Raw genomic sequence first — 16,942 nt, forward strand, 5'->3', positions numbered from 1 at the left:
CTTTTGATTGGGGAGTTTAATTCATTCACATTCAATGGTATAACTATAAATGTATTATTTACTTCTACCATTTTATTCCTCGCTTTTTGTATGCCAGATCCTATTTTTGTCTGTCCTTTTACTCTTTTGGTTATCCTTTCTGCTATTCTTTCTTCTATACTCCCCTCCAGGCCTCTCTCTCCTATCTTCTTCTTTCAGGTTCTAAGGCTTCCCTAAATATTTCCTGCTAGGATGGATCATTTTTATGAGCTCCCTTAGTTTCTGTTTGTATGTGAATATTTTATACTCACTTTCATATTTGAAGGATAGTTTTGCTGTCTAAAGAATTCTTGGCTGGCTCCTGCTTTCTTGCTTTTGGACCCAGGCTCCAATGGCTTCTCCCCCCACTTGGATCACCACACACATAAAACCTGGGCATTTATAACCTATAGTGGGGAATTGTAGCCTGTAAATCAGCCCTCTTTATCACTTTTCAGCCCCATCCTCACTTACCTGGGACCCCTGCTCTGTTATTTTCTCCCATTTCTCTTCCCTTCCTACCTGAATAAATTACTGGCCTAACTCAAAAAAAAAAAAAAAGAATTCTTGACTGAAAGTTCTTCTCTTTCAATATCCTAATTAAATTATATAATGCCTCTATCTCCTTGCCTCCGTGGTTTCTGCTGAGAAATCCGCATTAAGTCTTACTTTGTGTCCCTTGTAAGTGATGGTTTGCTTCTCCCTTGCTGCTCTGAGAATTTCTCTTTACTTTGATATTTTGAGTAGTATATGTCTTGGTGTAAGTCTATTCAGATTTATTCTGATTGGGGTATGGTGCATTTCTTGGACATGGAAGTTCATTTCTTTTGTGAAAATTGGGAAATTTTCTGCTATTATTTCCTCAAATACTCTTTCTGCCCCTTTCCCCTCTTGTTCTCCTTCTGGAACTCCCATGACATATGTTGTTGCATTTGTGTTGTCATTCACCTCTCTGAGCCCCTGCTCAATTTGTTCCACTCTTATCTCTCTTCAATTTTAGTTGTTCTGTCTTTGGTATCACTTATTCTTCTATCATTTTGAGTCTGCTGTCGTATTCCTCTAATGTGTTTTTTATCTCAACTATTGTGTCTTTTATTCCCATAAACTCTGTTACTTTTCTGTTCAGGATTTCAATTTCTGCTTTGTGCTCACTCAGTGACTTCTTGATGTCATTTTTCTCTTTAGCCATATTGTCAACTCATTAATTTGATTTTGGAAATTTGTGTGCATCTCACTAATTAGTTGTCTCAAATCCTGTGTCTCTTTTGGGGTTTTGATATGTTCCTTTTCATGAGCCATTTCTTCCATTTTCTTAGTATGGCTCAATTTTTTGCTGATGTCTAGGCACCTGATTAAGGTGTAGTTTACTCAGATGCTCAGTTTATTTCTCTCTTTTAGGGATTTAGTGCCAGGAGGTTGTGTTACCACTGCTCTTTAATTTTTGACTTGACCTGAATCATTAGGATTGTCCCTGCTAGTTGCTCAAAACTGAGCTCTGGACCCAGTAATTGGTTGCAGACCCACTTTCTAGGGCCTTGGGGAGAGAGGCTATAAAGGCTTTATTTTTAATATTCTCACATACACTTCCTTGGTCTGTCAGCAGATGGCAATCTTTGGCAGCCCTGTCAGTTCAATGCCTGGTTGGAGTGTGTTTGTTGCCACACAGACTGAATCAATGTGACAGAGCTTCCTGCCTGGAGGATAAGAGCCTTGTAATTCAAACTTTCTCAGAGACAGTTCTCCAGGCTTTCTGATAGCCCCCTTCCTCTTCCTAGGTAGGAAATATTTCCACTCCCCTCTGTGCCCTCAACAGCCAGTCCAGATTAGTAGAGAAGTAGATTGGGAGTGTCATATATCTTTAGTCCCTGCCAGCTCCCTACACAAACAATGGTGTGGCCCCACCCGGCCTGGAAGGGCTTGTGGGACACAACAGACCAAATTTGTGGGTCAAAGCTGAGTCAACCTTAGATGTGTCCTATGGCCTCAACAATTAGGCCAGTTGGAAGAGAGGGAGATTGAGTGGGTCAGATTCCTCCGGTTCTGTGCTGTCTCCCAGGGCAAACCACGGCGTGGTCCCACCTGGCCTGGAAGGCTGGTGGGACACAGCAGACCGAATTTGTGGGTCAGAAGGTGAGTCAACCTTAGGCTGTGACCCTCTTTCTCCCCTCTCCTTGAGTGTTGGGTCCCTGGGGCCTCCTTTGTCTGTAGCTGCAGGCCCAGAAAGCTGAGTATTCTAAAGTGTCTTTAGTGTGGGCAAGGTAGCAGCAGCCGCTGGTTTCAACTCAGTTCTGTCATCATGATTTCCCTCCTTTGTCCCTCTCTCCTCTGGGCAGTGTCCAGGCTTTGCCTGGTGTCCTAAACCATAGAAGATCTTTTTCCAGTCTGTTTCAGCTTGTCCTGTAGCTATTTTTATGGAGGAGAAGAGAGTCCCATATCTTTCTAGTCTGCCTCCTCTTGACTTTTAATACAATGTATGTTTTAGTTTCCTTGGCTGTTCAAGCAAGGATTGATTTAAACAATGGGAATTTATAGATCGCAGTTTTGAGGCTAATAGAAGTCCAAATCAAGGTATCATCAAGGCAATGCTTTCTTTCCAAAGACTAGAGTTCCTTGGCTGACTGCCAGTGATCCTTGGTTCTGGGTTCCTCTGTTACATGGTGGCCTCTCTGGCTTCTTCTTTCTCTTCAGGATTCTGTTGACCTTAAGCTTCTTGCTTCCTGTGGCTTTCTGTATCTGAATTTCATTCTGCTTATAAAGGTCTCCAATAAGACCCCACCTAATTGAGTTTGGCTATACCTTAACTGAATTAACCTCATCTAAAGGTCCTGTTTACAATGGATTTGCACACACAAGAATGGATTAAGTTTAGTAACGTATTATAGTGAGTAACAACTGGTTTATAAATAGGATTGTGACTGAAAAAGGTAGTCTGGGGAAGTAAATGTCAATAGCAAGAAAGCTAAAATAATCTAGGGACTGAATAACACTGAACCCAGAGGCAGTTGAGCTAAAGCAAATACACATCACTATTGCAGGGTGATGGGAATATGGAGAAACATGGAAAAACTACAATTGGTGTGACCTATAGACTGTGGTTAACAGCAATACTATAATATTCTTGCATTAATGCCAAGCTATACTGTGTTGATAATAGAGGTGTATGGAAAAAGTCTGCCAAATGTATGCTATGGACCATGATTGGTGGTAATATTCTGATGATATTATCTCATAATCTGTAATAAATGTTCCACCAGGGTGTGGAGTTGTATGGGAAATTTACACATCTGTATGATTGTTTTGCAAGTTCACAATATCTGTAACAAAAATACATTTAAAAAAATAGTATGGGTTGGCAGAAAAATACACCAAATGTAAGATAAGGAATATAGTTGGTAGTAATTTTTTTTCTTCTGGCTTTTATAAAGGGTATTTATTTGGGGTAGGAGCTTAAGATACCAGGCCATAAATCATAAGTTACTTCCCTCATCAAAGTCGGTTGCCACATGTTGGAGCAATCTGCAAGGATTCAGGCTTCTTGGGTTTCTCTCTTCCCAGGGCTTGCTTCTTTCCAGGCTTAGGGTTCCTCCCTTCCCAGGGTTCCAGCTTAAGGCTTCAGCATCAAACTCCAACATCAAAAAACCCTTTGTAATATTTTGATGATGCTCTTGCATAGTTTGTAACAAATGTTTCACACCAATGCAAAGAGTTGGTGGAGGGGTGATGTATGAGACCCTGTGTGATGTTATGTATGTTTATTTTGAAGGTTCACAATCTTTACTATATACTTATTGTTTATGTGTGTTCATGTATGAATGATATACTTCAATAAAAATTTTAAAAAAATACCTCCCCCCAAAAAAGAATGGATTAAGTTTAGCTTCAAACCCCCACAGTTTATACCTCTTTTATGTCTAATATTGGTATCTTATCACTTTATGCATGCTTCATTTTACCTCTACATTTGTTCATTTACCATTCCTCCATCTATCCAGAGATTGATCAGCCTGCTTTTACTAGTTTTTATCTTTGGGTAGCTGCTTTGATTTAAAGTTCTTTATTTTTGGTAAGAAAAGTTTTAATAGTTTGTCAGTATATATACATATAAATAATGTATTTATTGTTTTACATAAAAGAAAATACTGTTATTAATTTCTTAACAGATGCCCCTCTCATAAACGAGGAAGCTGAATCTATTCCAAAGAAGGTAAGGAAATTTGTCCCAATAGTCACTATCTGATGAAAGAGTGAAATATTTGTAAGTGGAGAAATATTTATAGATGGCAAAGGAAAGGCACCCAACAAGTTATTCAGGTTATTATTGGCTATTTATATTATGGCAATATCTGTATAATTACACAATTCATTCAAGTTAAATTATTCTTTTGAAAGCAAGGCCTCAGAATTAAATAGTAACATTTGAAAATATGTGGTTGAGGAGCAGATGTAGCTCAAGGTTGAGCACCTGCTCCTCATGTATAAGGTCCCAGGTTTGATCCCTGGTACCTCCTAAAAACAAACAAACAAATATATTTTAAAAAAACAACTCTCATTAGGGAGCAAATATAGTTTGTAGTTGAGTGCCTGCTTCCCATGTACAAAGTCCTAGGTTTAATGCCCCATACTTCCTTAAAAAATAAAAAAAGATCAAGTTTATGTTATGTACATTTTGCCTCAATAAAAATAATTTAAAAATACATATGAAGATAGGGGGGAAAATTTAAAAAGCATAAAGTTCATTATAATGATCTTAGGAATGGATGCTGCCAACTTCTTTACTCTCTCTTACCACAAGCTCTTAATTTAACATATTATAAACTTTTCCCATTGAATATTACATACAGTATAATAGAAATCAATAGAATATAGAGTTCACATAATGTGATCTCCTTTTCAGCTAATTTTAATAAGGTATTCTTCATTCCTTAAAGCAGTGGATCCCCATGTAAAGCAAAAAGAGAATAAAAGGTTTTTCAATACCTTTTAACAAATGGGATTTAATGATTACCATCCTTTGAATAAGTTGTTCCCAAATACCATTCAGTCAGTCTCTCCAAGGAGAAAGGGGATAAAAGGGCAAAATAGAGTTTTTCATAAAGCTGATGTATTTAGGTTAACAAACTGTCCTTTTCAAATGATAACATTTTTTTGTATTATTTTGCTGTTAAAAATTATTTTGTGATATATTGGTAACAGGCCCCCAGATTTTATTTTTGAGATAGATGGTACCAATTCATAAAATATGGACATATGCAAACTGCTGCTTTATATAGTTGTAGGATCATTTTAATGGATATTTCATAGTCTAAAATTTCAGGCAAGTAGAAGACAGGTAAACCCAGTGTATTAGTCAGCCCAAAGGGGTGCTAATGCAAAATACCAGAAATTGGTTGGTTTTTATAAAGGGTATTTATTTGGCGTAGGAGCTTACAGATATGAGGCCATAAAGCATAAGTTACTTCCCTCACCAAAGTCTATTTGGAGCAAGATGGCTGCCAACGTCTGTGAGGGTTCAGGCTTCCTGGATTCCTAAGTTCCTGGGCTTGCTTCTCTTTGGGTTCAAGGTTCCTTTTTTCCTGGGGCTGGCTTCTCTTTCCTCTGCATGCTGACTTCCCAGGGCTCCAGCTTAAGTCTTTAGCATCAAATGCCAACATCAAAACTCCAACATCAGAAACCCCGAACTCTGTTCTTCACCATGCCTTTTATCTGTGAGTCCCCACCACCAAGGGGTGGAGACTCAACGCCCTAATCATAACTCAGTCATGCCCAGGTACAGATCAGATTACAAGCATCATCCAATGTTTCTTTTTGGAATTCATCAATAATATTTAACTGCTACACCCAGGCTTATGAATGTCTATATTTAATAAGGAATAAAATAATATAGAGATATTAGTAGTAATTTATGATAAAAGATAAGGATGCAATTAATTTTAAGTCCAGTTTTATTAATTTTGAACATTTTCTAGTCAAGAGTTATTAATTGATAACTTACTTTATTGAAATATTTTCTAGTTACCAGATAATGATGATAAGAAAGGCCTGACTCTGCCAACTCTGAACCAGACTGACCAAGATGATTCAACTGCTATTCCTCCGAAAAGTGATGAATTAAGAAAACAAATATATCCTTTGATAAGCATTTCATCCACAGAGAATTCACCATCTTCAGATGAACTCCAATCAGAAGCCATACCAGAAATCAAAGAAGGAAAAGTCAAAAATGAACTATCCTCATTAGGAGCAAATTTGAAAGCTAGCTATCCAAGCCCTTTTCAAACAAAATCACCTCCCTCAGAGGTAAAGTTCAGAAATATATATATAAATTCAGGTAGAATAAGAAGGAGAAACTTAGATGCATCTTCAGCAGAAATAGATGCCAAAACAACAGTCTCGGCTTAGCTAGAAGAAGAGCACAAGCTTAGTTTCCCCAGATTCAAAATCAGAAGGTAGCTTTCAAAGTCAAGATCCAAAAAAGACCTTGAATTAATGGTATCTGCCCTCATATTAGAATTATCAGACTAGGAAAAGCAAAATAATTTATTTTTAAAAGTCAGTTAAATACAAATAAATTGATAATGCATTCATACGTTTCCAAGTGAAAGTGTGTCTAACTTATTAAACATGTATGCCCTACTTATACTGATCAAGTAAGAAACAAAAAACCATTTGAAGAAAAAGCAAAGTGATCGGAGATCACTTTGGCTGAGGGGTTTGCGCTAAACTCAGCTGAAAGTTTAACAATGATAACAAAATTGAAATTAAAAGGAAAATTAAAAGCCCAGCAAGTTATTTCAGTGGAAAGTTTTAATAAAACTGTGGTATTATAGGAACTAGCATATGTTCTCCCTGTTACAAATAATTTTATAGTTTAAAATGAGAATGATATGCACATTTAAGGGTACATCAGAGTAAAGCCTTTCTCAAAACGGTAGTTATTTTACCTAGCTCTTTAAATATTATTTGAATCATTATTAGAGGTACCTCATAAAGTAGTGTAAAAAGTCATACAAGTCAGAGAGTAAAGAATCTGAGCTGTAAGTAAAACTGCTGCTAAAACTTTGACAAGTTTGGGCATATTTATCTCAGGGCCTTTTCCTCATTTGATGGTTTTATTGTTTTTACTGAATGTGAAAGTAATACACAATCTTTATAAAAAATTTAGAAAATGGAGAGAAACATAAAAAATAATAGTGTCTATAATTCTACTCCCAGCGTTAACATTTTGTTTCCTTTCTGTCTGTGTTATGCATAACCTTTTATATATTTTTAAAAACTTGGACCAAAGTATATATAATTTTATATTACATTTTCTTAAAACAATGTATAAGCATGTTGTCTTAAAAATGTGTAAGGTGCAGAGTATCCTTACATATGGCTATTCCATAATTTTTTAAACAGTTGCCATACTATTAGAAATTAACTTTGAAATTAGCATCCCTTAACTCTTTGAGTATGTGATTATCTTCTCATCTGTTCAGAGAAAAGGCATGTTGCCAAATTGCTTTCCAGAAAGATGGTGCCACTTTACATTCTCACCAATGGTATTTGAGGATAAATGTTCTTTTGAGAATGGTTGAAACTATTTCATCCTTACTAGCCATTTTTATTTTCCTACTATGAGTATACAGATCATGTCCTTTGTCTTTTTTTCCTGTTAAGGACTTGGTGATTTTGTTTTGATTTTTATAATGAGCGTTTTCTTATTTTAAGGATATTAAACACTTGCATATTCATAGAACATACTTTTCCATGGTTTGTAGTTTGCCTTTTACTTTCTTTATTAAATTTAGGGTGAATTCCAAAAATATTCAGTTTTCATTTGATAATTGAGTTATTTATTGCTGTGTAACAAACCACCCCAAAACATAGTACCTTAAAACAACCATTTTATTATCTTTCAAGCTTCTGTGGGGTTGACTGTACTTTTAGCGGGCAGTTCTGCTCCACTTGATGTTGGCTTGGACTATAGCCATGTTGGAGTTCACTTGGGATGAAACGTTCAAGATGGATCACTTACTCATCTAATACTTTGATGGTAACACTTATAAGACTTGGTTTAGCTGCTACGCATGGACATCTGGATTGGTATGTGTTTCTGTCTCTGTCATCTTTCTGTCTCTGTCTCTCTCTGTGTCTCTCCCCCTTTTTTACTCTCTCTCACCTTGTAGTGTTAGGAATTCTTCCTCCCTCTCTTCTCTCCATGTGTTGTCTTCACATGGCCTACCTAGCAGGGCAGCTGAGCATCTTACTTGACACCAAAAAGTACAAAAATGGAAGCTTCTTAAGAGAAGCCTCTTAGGACAGGCTTGGAACTAGCACAGAGTCATTTTTTCTACATTCTGTTAAAGAAAATCATTGTCTCAGCCTTCATTTAATATTGGGAGAGACTACAAAGGTCTTGAATCTTGGGAAGTGTTGTTCATTAGGGATCATATTTGGAGATTAACTACCAAAGATTACCTACATAGCCCCAAGTAATTCATGACCCTCTCAAATACAAAATATACTCACTCCTCTTCCAAGTTCTTCAGAGTCTCATGCTATTACTGCATGTACTTCCAGGCTTGAAGTACAGAGGATTTCATTATCTACATCAGGTCCAAGTGGATGAGGCTCCTTAGGTGAGGCTTCTCTCAATTTGAAGACCTGTGAATTGAAGAGACCAGTTATCTGTCCCCTACATACAATTGTCAGTCTGTAACAGAACAACTGCAATAGGCAGATTTTAAAGGTGGAGGGTAAATATAACAGTTTGATGTAGTTATGAATCCAAAAATAGATATTGGAATATGTTTGTAAACTGGTCTGTACCTGGGCATGATTAAATTGTGATTAGGGCTTTGATTGGGCCGTGTCGGTAGGGTGTTGAGTCCCTACCCCTTGGTGCAGGTGGACTCACAGATGAAGGCATGGCACAGGACAGAGTAGGCAATTTTTGATGCTGGAGTCTTGAGTTGGAGCCCTGGGAAGTAAGCACACAGAGGAGCTTGGTTGTGAAAAGAGAAGCAAGTCCCGAGAAGAGAGGAATGCTGAGCCCAGAGAGAAGCAAGCCCCAGGAAGAGAGGAACCCAGGAAACCTGAACCCTGGCAGATGTTGGCAGCCATCTTGCTCCAACACGTGGCAAAAGACGTTGGTGAGGGAAGTAACTTATACTTTATGGCCTGTTAACTTCTAGCCCAAATAAATACCCTTTATAAAAACCAACCAATTTTTGGTATTTTGCATCAGTACCCCTTTGGCTGACTAATATAGGAAATGTGAGCCATATAGTAGCAGACCATGGTAATTTTAAAGCTCTTGGCTCTGCCCCTGGGTCTTGGTTTTACCTTCTGAATAATTCTTTTTTCCATAAGAAAGGGTTTATATTTGTAGCTGGGTAGCTTTCCAGCCTATGTTCTATCTGTAGGACATTTAGGATTCAAAGCCTTCTTTTCATTTTAAACTGCTGCTGTTCCTTTCAATCCAAGATACTATGATTCTCTTAAAGATTTTGTGAGCTTCCTATCAAATTCTGATCTCCTCAATGAGCCAAATGTTATACCCCCAAATATCTTCAACACAGTCCCTTGTATACCTTGGGCTAAGAGTCAGGATGCTATGGGACCATACCCTTAAGAATCTTAGAAGCAGTTCTGTCTTCTAAAAAAACAGAAAGGGACTAAGAGGCCACCCTAAGATTCTTAGAAGCTTCTTCTATAGTTGAGTGGATCATGAAATACCACTTAAATATGAAGTTTTAACAACAGATCTTTCAGCCATACCCTTGGGATCTTGACCCTGAAATTTTATTTTACTTCTAATGCCCTATCTTTGACCTTTGTCCTATGATCACTTCTTACTTTGAGAATCTTTGATTGGGAGAGAGAAAGATGAAAAAGTTTATTTTTCAACTCTAACAAATCCTGAATCAGAAACGTTTTCCCAAGTTTATTCTTGAAAATGGAACATTTCCTTTTTTTAGTTTACCTCTATTTGTATTTTATGATACATAGCTAAAAGAAGCCTTTTGGCACTTTCAGCATTCTACTTGATAATCTCCTTAGCCAAATTCTCAAGTTCATTAGATATACTTTCTGTACAGCAATGGTATTGCCAAACTTTCTACTACTATATAGTATATATATATATATATATATATTAGTTGCTGTTTTCCAGCCTCCAATAAAAATTTCCTTCCTATTCTTCCAACATTTGCTAACAGTCATCTCAAGGCCCTTCTAGCCTTTGCCTCCCATGCAGCCCCCAAACTAATGTCACATGTTTTACGTTTCTGTTATCACAGCACAGTACCTGGTATCATCTCAGGTGCCAATTTCAATCAAAACCTAGTATCTAAAAACAGCATTTTTAATCTCTTTAAAGATTTGGTGGATTGACTACACTTGGCTGAAAAGTTCTACTCCACCTATCTCCATTTGGGCTACAGTCAGCTAGTGACTCTACTGGTATGGATCATTTCCAAGATACCTCTCTCATATGTCAGTTGTCTGGGTGGTGGGATGGCAGGAAAGCTGATCTCAACTAGGACCCTAGGAAGTCTTGGTCTCTAACTCCATGTAATCTTAGGGCCTCTCCCTCTCAATGTGGCTCTCAATTTAGTCTTTACAATAGGGTAGCCATACTTCTTAAATGGCAGATTAGGGCTTTAAATGGGGTTGTTTAGGCCTAAATATCCTATAGTAGGCTGAATAATGGTCCCCAAAGATATCAGGTCCTAATCTCTAGGACCTATAAATGTTACCTTATATGGCAAAGACTTTGCAAATGTGATTAGAATCTTGCAGGAGCGGATGTGGTTCAAGTGGTTGAGCACCCACCCCCCACATGGAAGGTCCCAGGTTCAGTTTCCAGTGCCTCCTGAAGAAACAAAAACAACAAGCAAAGCAAACAAAAAAATCAGTTCAAGGGAGCCAATGTGGCTCAGTGGTTGAGTGCCAGCTTCCCACATATGGGGTCCTGGGTTCAATCCCTAGCCCCTGGTACCTAAAAAAAGTTATATATAAAGAATCTCACAATGGGGAGATTGTGCTGGATTATCTGGGTGGGTCCTAAATGCCATCACAGTTTTCCTTATAAGATAGACAGAGAGGAATTTGGCACATACCGAGGAAAAGGCAATATAAAGATGGAAAAGTGAGATTTGAGGTTACAAAAATATGCAAAAATAGATATACAAAATAATACAACAAGGAATGCCAGCAGCCGCCAGGAGCTGGAAGAGGCAAGAACAGATTGTCTTTTAGGGCCTCTGGAGAGAATGTGGTGCTGTCAACACCTTAATCTTGTCCCAGTGAAATTGGTTTTAGACTTCTGATCTCCAGGACTGAGAGGATTTATTTCTGTTGTTTTAAGCCACTAAATTTGTGGAAATTTGTTACAGCAGCCACAGGAATCTAATACAGTGCCAAGGAAAAACATCATTCTTTTCTAGCACTGTGTTGGATCAGGCCACATCTCAGTTGTTTACAGTGAGCATCCATTATCAGCAGACTGTCCTTCCCTTCTTTTGACAATAAGGAGGACTCACCAGATAAATCAGTTTTCTTCAATCTGGATACCATCTGGTTTGAAAATAATCTGTCTGTGGTTTAAGATTTCAGGTCCCATGGGATAAAAGTACTTGCTGAACTGTAGAGCGATCAGGCTATTGATCCAGACCATTAGTCAGGGCTTGAGGCATCTAGGTGTCCCCATCCTTTATTCCCTGTTGTCTTGATAAGGGGAAACTTTTATCTTTATATCATCTGTCACCTGTCTTCAACTATCACCTTGAAACTGGAGTTCTTTATAAGCAGAATGAAATTTAGATGGAAAAAGAAATCCACAGCCTAAATAGAAATTCTGTAAAGGCTTGGAAATGGATGGTGGTAATGGTAGCACATTATTGTGTCATCAACAGCACTGAACTGTATAGGAAAATATGGTTTAAAGAAGGAACTTTAGGTTATATGTATTACTAGAATAAAAATTAAAAGATAAAGCATAGGACTGTTCAACACTGTGAACCCTATTGTAGACAATGAACTATATTTAATAGTACAAGAATAAGAATGTCCTTTCATAAATTATAGTAAATGTGCAATACTAACACAAGGTGGTAATAATAGGGTAGTATATGGGGGAAGATACACCTAATGTAAATAATGGATGTTAGATCAATTTTAATAATCTTTCATCAATTGTAACAAAGGTAAGTACAGTTAAAAAAAATAGTACAATTATTTTTAAAAAGTGTTATTATCAATAGTAACAAATATTCCACAACAATGCAACGTATAGGTGGTGGGGTAGTATACAGAAATCCTGTACTTTATGCATAGTTGTTTTGTAAACTCACAACTTCTCTAATAAATATAAAAAATAAAGAAATAAAGCCACAGAAGGAGCAGCCAGAAGGTGAACATCGACAGAATCTGGAAGAAAAAGGAGAGGCTGCTATATGTTTTGCCCTGTGACAGAGGAGTCCAGGACCAAGGATTACCAGCAGCCAGCCCCAGAACTCCAGCCTTTGGGAAGAAAGCATCACCTTGATTTGGTCTTCTATTAGCCTCAAAACCGTGAGCTAATAAATTCCCATTGTTTAAGCCAACCCATTGCATGGTATTTCTTGTTCAACCGAGTGTTTTTCTGCCCTTTTCCTGCATTGTTCCTTTTCTATTTCTCAAGTGGATTCCCTTAAACTATCTAGTCTACATCTGTGTGATCAGATCCTTCTCCAGAATTAGCTTTTACCATTGAACCTTTTACTTTCTTCAGTTATCTCCTTTCTTCATTTCCTTCTGAATTCAGCTTTGATACCATGACCCTTGATTTTAATACCATTTTGCCCGTATCCTAAATTCCCTTACCATTATCTTTTAATCACATGGATCTGATAAAAGCCCATTTTTAGATGACTTATTTTTCTTCTGTTGTTACCTACCTTTCTGGTTTCATCTTGTATTACTCCTCGTCTACCCCCAACTCTGTCCTCCAGTTTCACTGATCTTTTCAGTGTTTCAAAAAATCAGGCTCCCTTCCAACCCAGGACTTTTGCACGTATCATTTTCTTTTCTGGAATGCTGTGTCCCCCTTCTCACATTTAAACTTCACTTTGAGTGTCAATGTCTCTGGGAATTTTAGATTAGGTTTTATTGTAACAAACGTAGAGTATGTTCATTTCCTTCGGGTTGTCTATCTCAAATTTGAATTATGCATTCACTAGTGTGGTTTTTTTTTTTCATTAGTGTCTCTCTCCTCCTCTACCTTCAGTGGTCTGAAAACTGCAAGACAGTCAAAAATATTGATTTTTATTCTATATTGTGCCTGCAATGCCTAATATACATGATATATAGTACTCCTTCAATGAATACTTAATAAAAGAATGATGAGCCATGTTCTTGTTTAAGCTTGGCACTCTGACTAGGTAACTGCAGGGATACCACTCCTACCCATTTTACCTCCATATACCTGCTCATTTCTTCTCTCTTGGTTTTGTTTATAGAGAATCCAACAGTGCTTTATTCTAACTCCTTTCTGGAAGCAAATGCTTATATTTTGTCTCAATTAGCTTGTTTGTAAATATGTGATTATCTAGTGCATTAGAGGTTGACCCTACATTAGAATCATTATTTAGATACTGCAGTTAGCAGTAACTTATTGCTAAGTATATGTAAATGAGCTAAGTAAAAGTAAATTCTTAACAAAAACTTTTTTTTTTATTTTTTATTTTTTACTTATTTCTCTCCCCTTCACCCCCCTCCCCTGCCCCAGTTGTCTGTTCTCTGTGTCCATTTGCTGCGTGTTCTTTTGTCCGCTTCTGTTATCAGCGGCACGGGAATCTGTGTCTCTTTGTTGTTGCATCATCTTGCTGCGTCAGCTCTCCCTGTGTGTGGAGCCGTTCCTCGGCAGGCTGAACTTTCTTTCGCGCTGGGTGGCTCTCCTTATGGGGCACACTACTTGCGCGTGGGGCTCCCCTACGTGGGGGACACCCCTGCATGGCACGGCACTCCTTGTGTGCATCAGCACTATTCATGGGTCAGCTCCACACGGGTCAAGGAGCCCCGGGGTTTGAACCATAGACCTCCCAAGTGGTAGACAGACGCCCTATCCACTGGGCCAAGTTCACTTCCCGACAAAAACTTCTTTATTTACATAAAAATTAGTATTGAATTAACTACACTAAATCACTGATGCATATTCCACATCAATTCTAGATGGCTTACAATGATTTCATCATTCTAAGTCACTCAAAGAACTGTATTTTTGCTTTTGATAAACCCAGCAAAGTTACACTAGTTGTTGCATGTCACATGTTATCACCACATTATTCTGAAAACAATTCTTGTGATAAAGGTGAACAAAGAGTACATGCAGAGAAAACAGAGGTCAAAATGTACTTTTAACAACTTTATTGAAATGTCATTTACATAAAATTCACTTGTTTTCATTGTATAATTCAATGATTTTTAGTAAATTTACAGAGTTGTGCAACCATCACCACAATTCATTTTTATAACATTTCTGTTGCCCAAGGAAGATCCCTTGTGCCTATTTACAGTCACTTGCATTCCCACCTTTAGGCTGAGGCAACCACTTCTTTACTTCCAGTTTCTATAGATTTACTTTTTCTGGACCTTTAATATAAATGAAATACTGTAATATGGGGTCTTTCGTGTCTGGCTTCTTTTTACTTTTCTGAAAGAGTTAATGAAGTGTTGTTATTTCATCTTTAAATGTTTAGAATTCACCAGTTAAGCCATCTTTGGGGAAGATGAAAAATTACTGATTGAATTTCTTGTTATAGATTTATTCAGATTTTCTGTTTCTTCTTGAGTCAATTTCAGTAAATTGTGTCTTTCTAGGAGTTTTTGCATTTCATCTCAGTTGTCCAATTTGTTGACATAGAGATGTACATAGTATTCTCTTACATTCCTTTTAATTTCTATGAAGTGTTAGTGGTGTCTCTTTCATTCTTGATCTTAATAATTTGTATCTTCTCTCTTTTTTTCTTCATTAGCCAACTTGTCAATTTTGTCAGTCTTTTCAACTTCTGGTTTCACTGATTTTTCTATTGCTTTTCTGTTTCAATTTCAGTGATTTCTGCACTATTTCTTCCCTTGTTTCTGCTTGTTTTGGGCTTAGTTTTTTCTTCTCCTTCTTTTCCTCCTTTTCCTCCTCCTTTTCCCTTCCTTCTCCTCCATTTTTTTTTTTTTTTTTAGTTAAGGTAGAAGCTTAGGTTATTGATTTGAGACCATTCTCCTTTTACAATATAGGATTTACAGTTATAAATTTGCTTTTAAACCCTGCTTAAGTGCATTCCCAAATTTTGAAATGTATTGTTTTTGACATAATTTAGCTCAAAATATGTTCTGATTTCCCTTATGATTTCTTCTTTGACCCATGTGTTATCTAGAAATATGTTGTTTGATTTCCAAATATTTGTGGATTTCTCAAACTTGCTTCCATTTTTTTATTTCTAATTTAAATCCATTTTGGTCTGAGAACCAAATGAATATATTTTATTATTTCAATACTAGTAAATTTACTGAGCCTTGTTTCATGGCCTTGTATATGGTCTATTTTGGAGAATGATTTATGTGAGCTTAAGAATACTGTGTGTTCTGCTGTTTTGAGGTATATTGTTCTATAGATGTCAGTTAGATTACGTTTATTGATAGTGTTTTTCAAGTCTTCTGTTTCCTAGCTGGTTTTCTATCTACTTGCTCAATCCATTATTAAGAATGGAATAGTTAAGTATCCAAAATGAGTAATCTTGAATGATCTATTTCTCCCTTCAATTTTTTCCGTTTTTTGTCTCATGTATTTTGAGTCTCTCTCGTTGGGTGTGTATATGCTTTTAATAATAACATCTTCCTGATGAATGAACCCTTTTATCATTGTGAAATGTACCTCTGTATATCTTTAACAGTCTTTAAAAGTCTTTCATATAATATTAATATTTTATATTAAAAGTCTACTTCTCTTTTAGTTTGTTTGCATGGTATATCTTTTTTTTTTTTAAAAACAAGTCAGTATTATTGATACATATTAATAAGTTATACGGGGCTCATTCAAGTGTACAATCAATGGTATTTGGTATAATCACAGTTGTGCATTCATCACTTCAATCACTATTATAGCATTTTCATTATTTCAATAAAAATAATAAAAAACAGACAAGAAAATTCTTCAACTCTCAGTCTCTCTCTGTTTCCCCTGTTGTACATAGCTTCTATTTCTGGCTATTCTTGCACAATTATTTATTTATTTATTAAGCAGTTTTATTGAGATTTATTCACATACCATATGATCTCTCTAAAGAGTATAATCATAGGCTTTTAGTATAATCACAATGTTGTGCATTCATCACCACAAAAAATTTTAAGACTATTTCATTACTCCCCAGAGAAAAACTCCATACCCCTTAGCAGTCCATCACCAGCCCTACATAACCATTAATCAATTTCATCTTTATAAATTGATTTATATTTACATTTTATATAAATGGAATTGTACAATGTTACACAATATGTTTAGTTCATAGTAACACAATCATACAGTATTTATCCTTCCATGTCTGACTTGCTTCACTCACCATAATGTTCTCCAGATTCTTCCATTTCTTCTTACAGCTATATAATATTCCATCATGTGAGTACCACACAGATTGTTTGTCCATTCATAGGTTGATGGACACCTGGGTTGTTTCCAGCATTTGGTAATTGTGAATAATGCCGCTATGAATATTGGTATGCAGATGTCTGTTCGTGTCACTGCTCTCAGTTCTTCTGGGTATAGACCAAGTAGTGGTATTGCAGGGTCACCTGGCAAATCTATATTCAAATTCTTTAGGAATTGCCAGACAGTCCTCCACAGTGGTTGTACCATTTTCCATTCCCACTAAGAGTGAGTAAATGTTCCTGTCTCTCCATATCTTGTTCA

At 36.7% G+C, this 16,942-nt stretch overlaps 1 protein-coding gene across 2 annotated transcripts in view; it reads left to right on the plus strand.

Annotated features, from left to right (window-relative positions):
- Positions 1-16,942, plus strand: part of C2CD6 (C2 calcium dependent domain containing 6) — a 259,407-nt gene that overhangs the window by 132,619 nt on the left and 109,846 nt on the right. For both annotated transcript variants that reach the window (XM_058300370.2, XM_058300371.1), the window contains exons 12-13: positions 4,179-4,222; positions 6,031-6,315. In XM_058300370.2, the coding sequence (XP_058156353.1) occupies positions 4,179-4,222; positions 6,031-6,315 (329 nt within the window). The remainder of the gene's footprint in view (positions 1-4,178; positions 4,223-6,030; positions 6,316-16,942) is intronic.

The sequence above is a fragment of the Dasypus novemcinctus genome, chromosome 7 (assembly GCF_030445035.2).
Source record: "Dasypus novemcinctus isolate mDasNov1 chromosome 7, mDasNov1.1.hap2, whole genome shotgun sequence".
Lineage (NCBI taxonomy): Eukaryota > Metazoa > Chordata > Mammalia > Cingulata > Dasypodidae > Dasypus > Dasypus novemcinctus.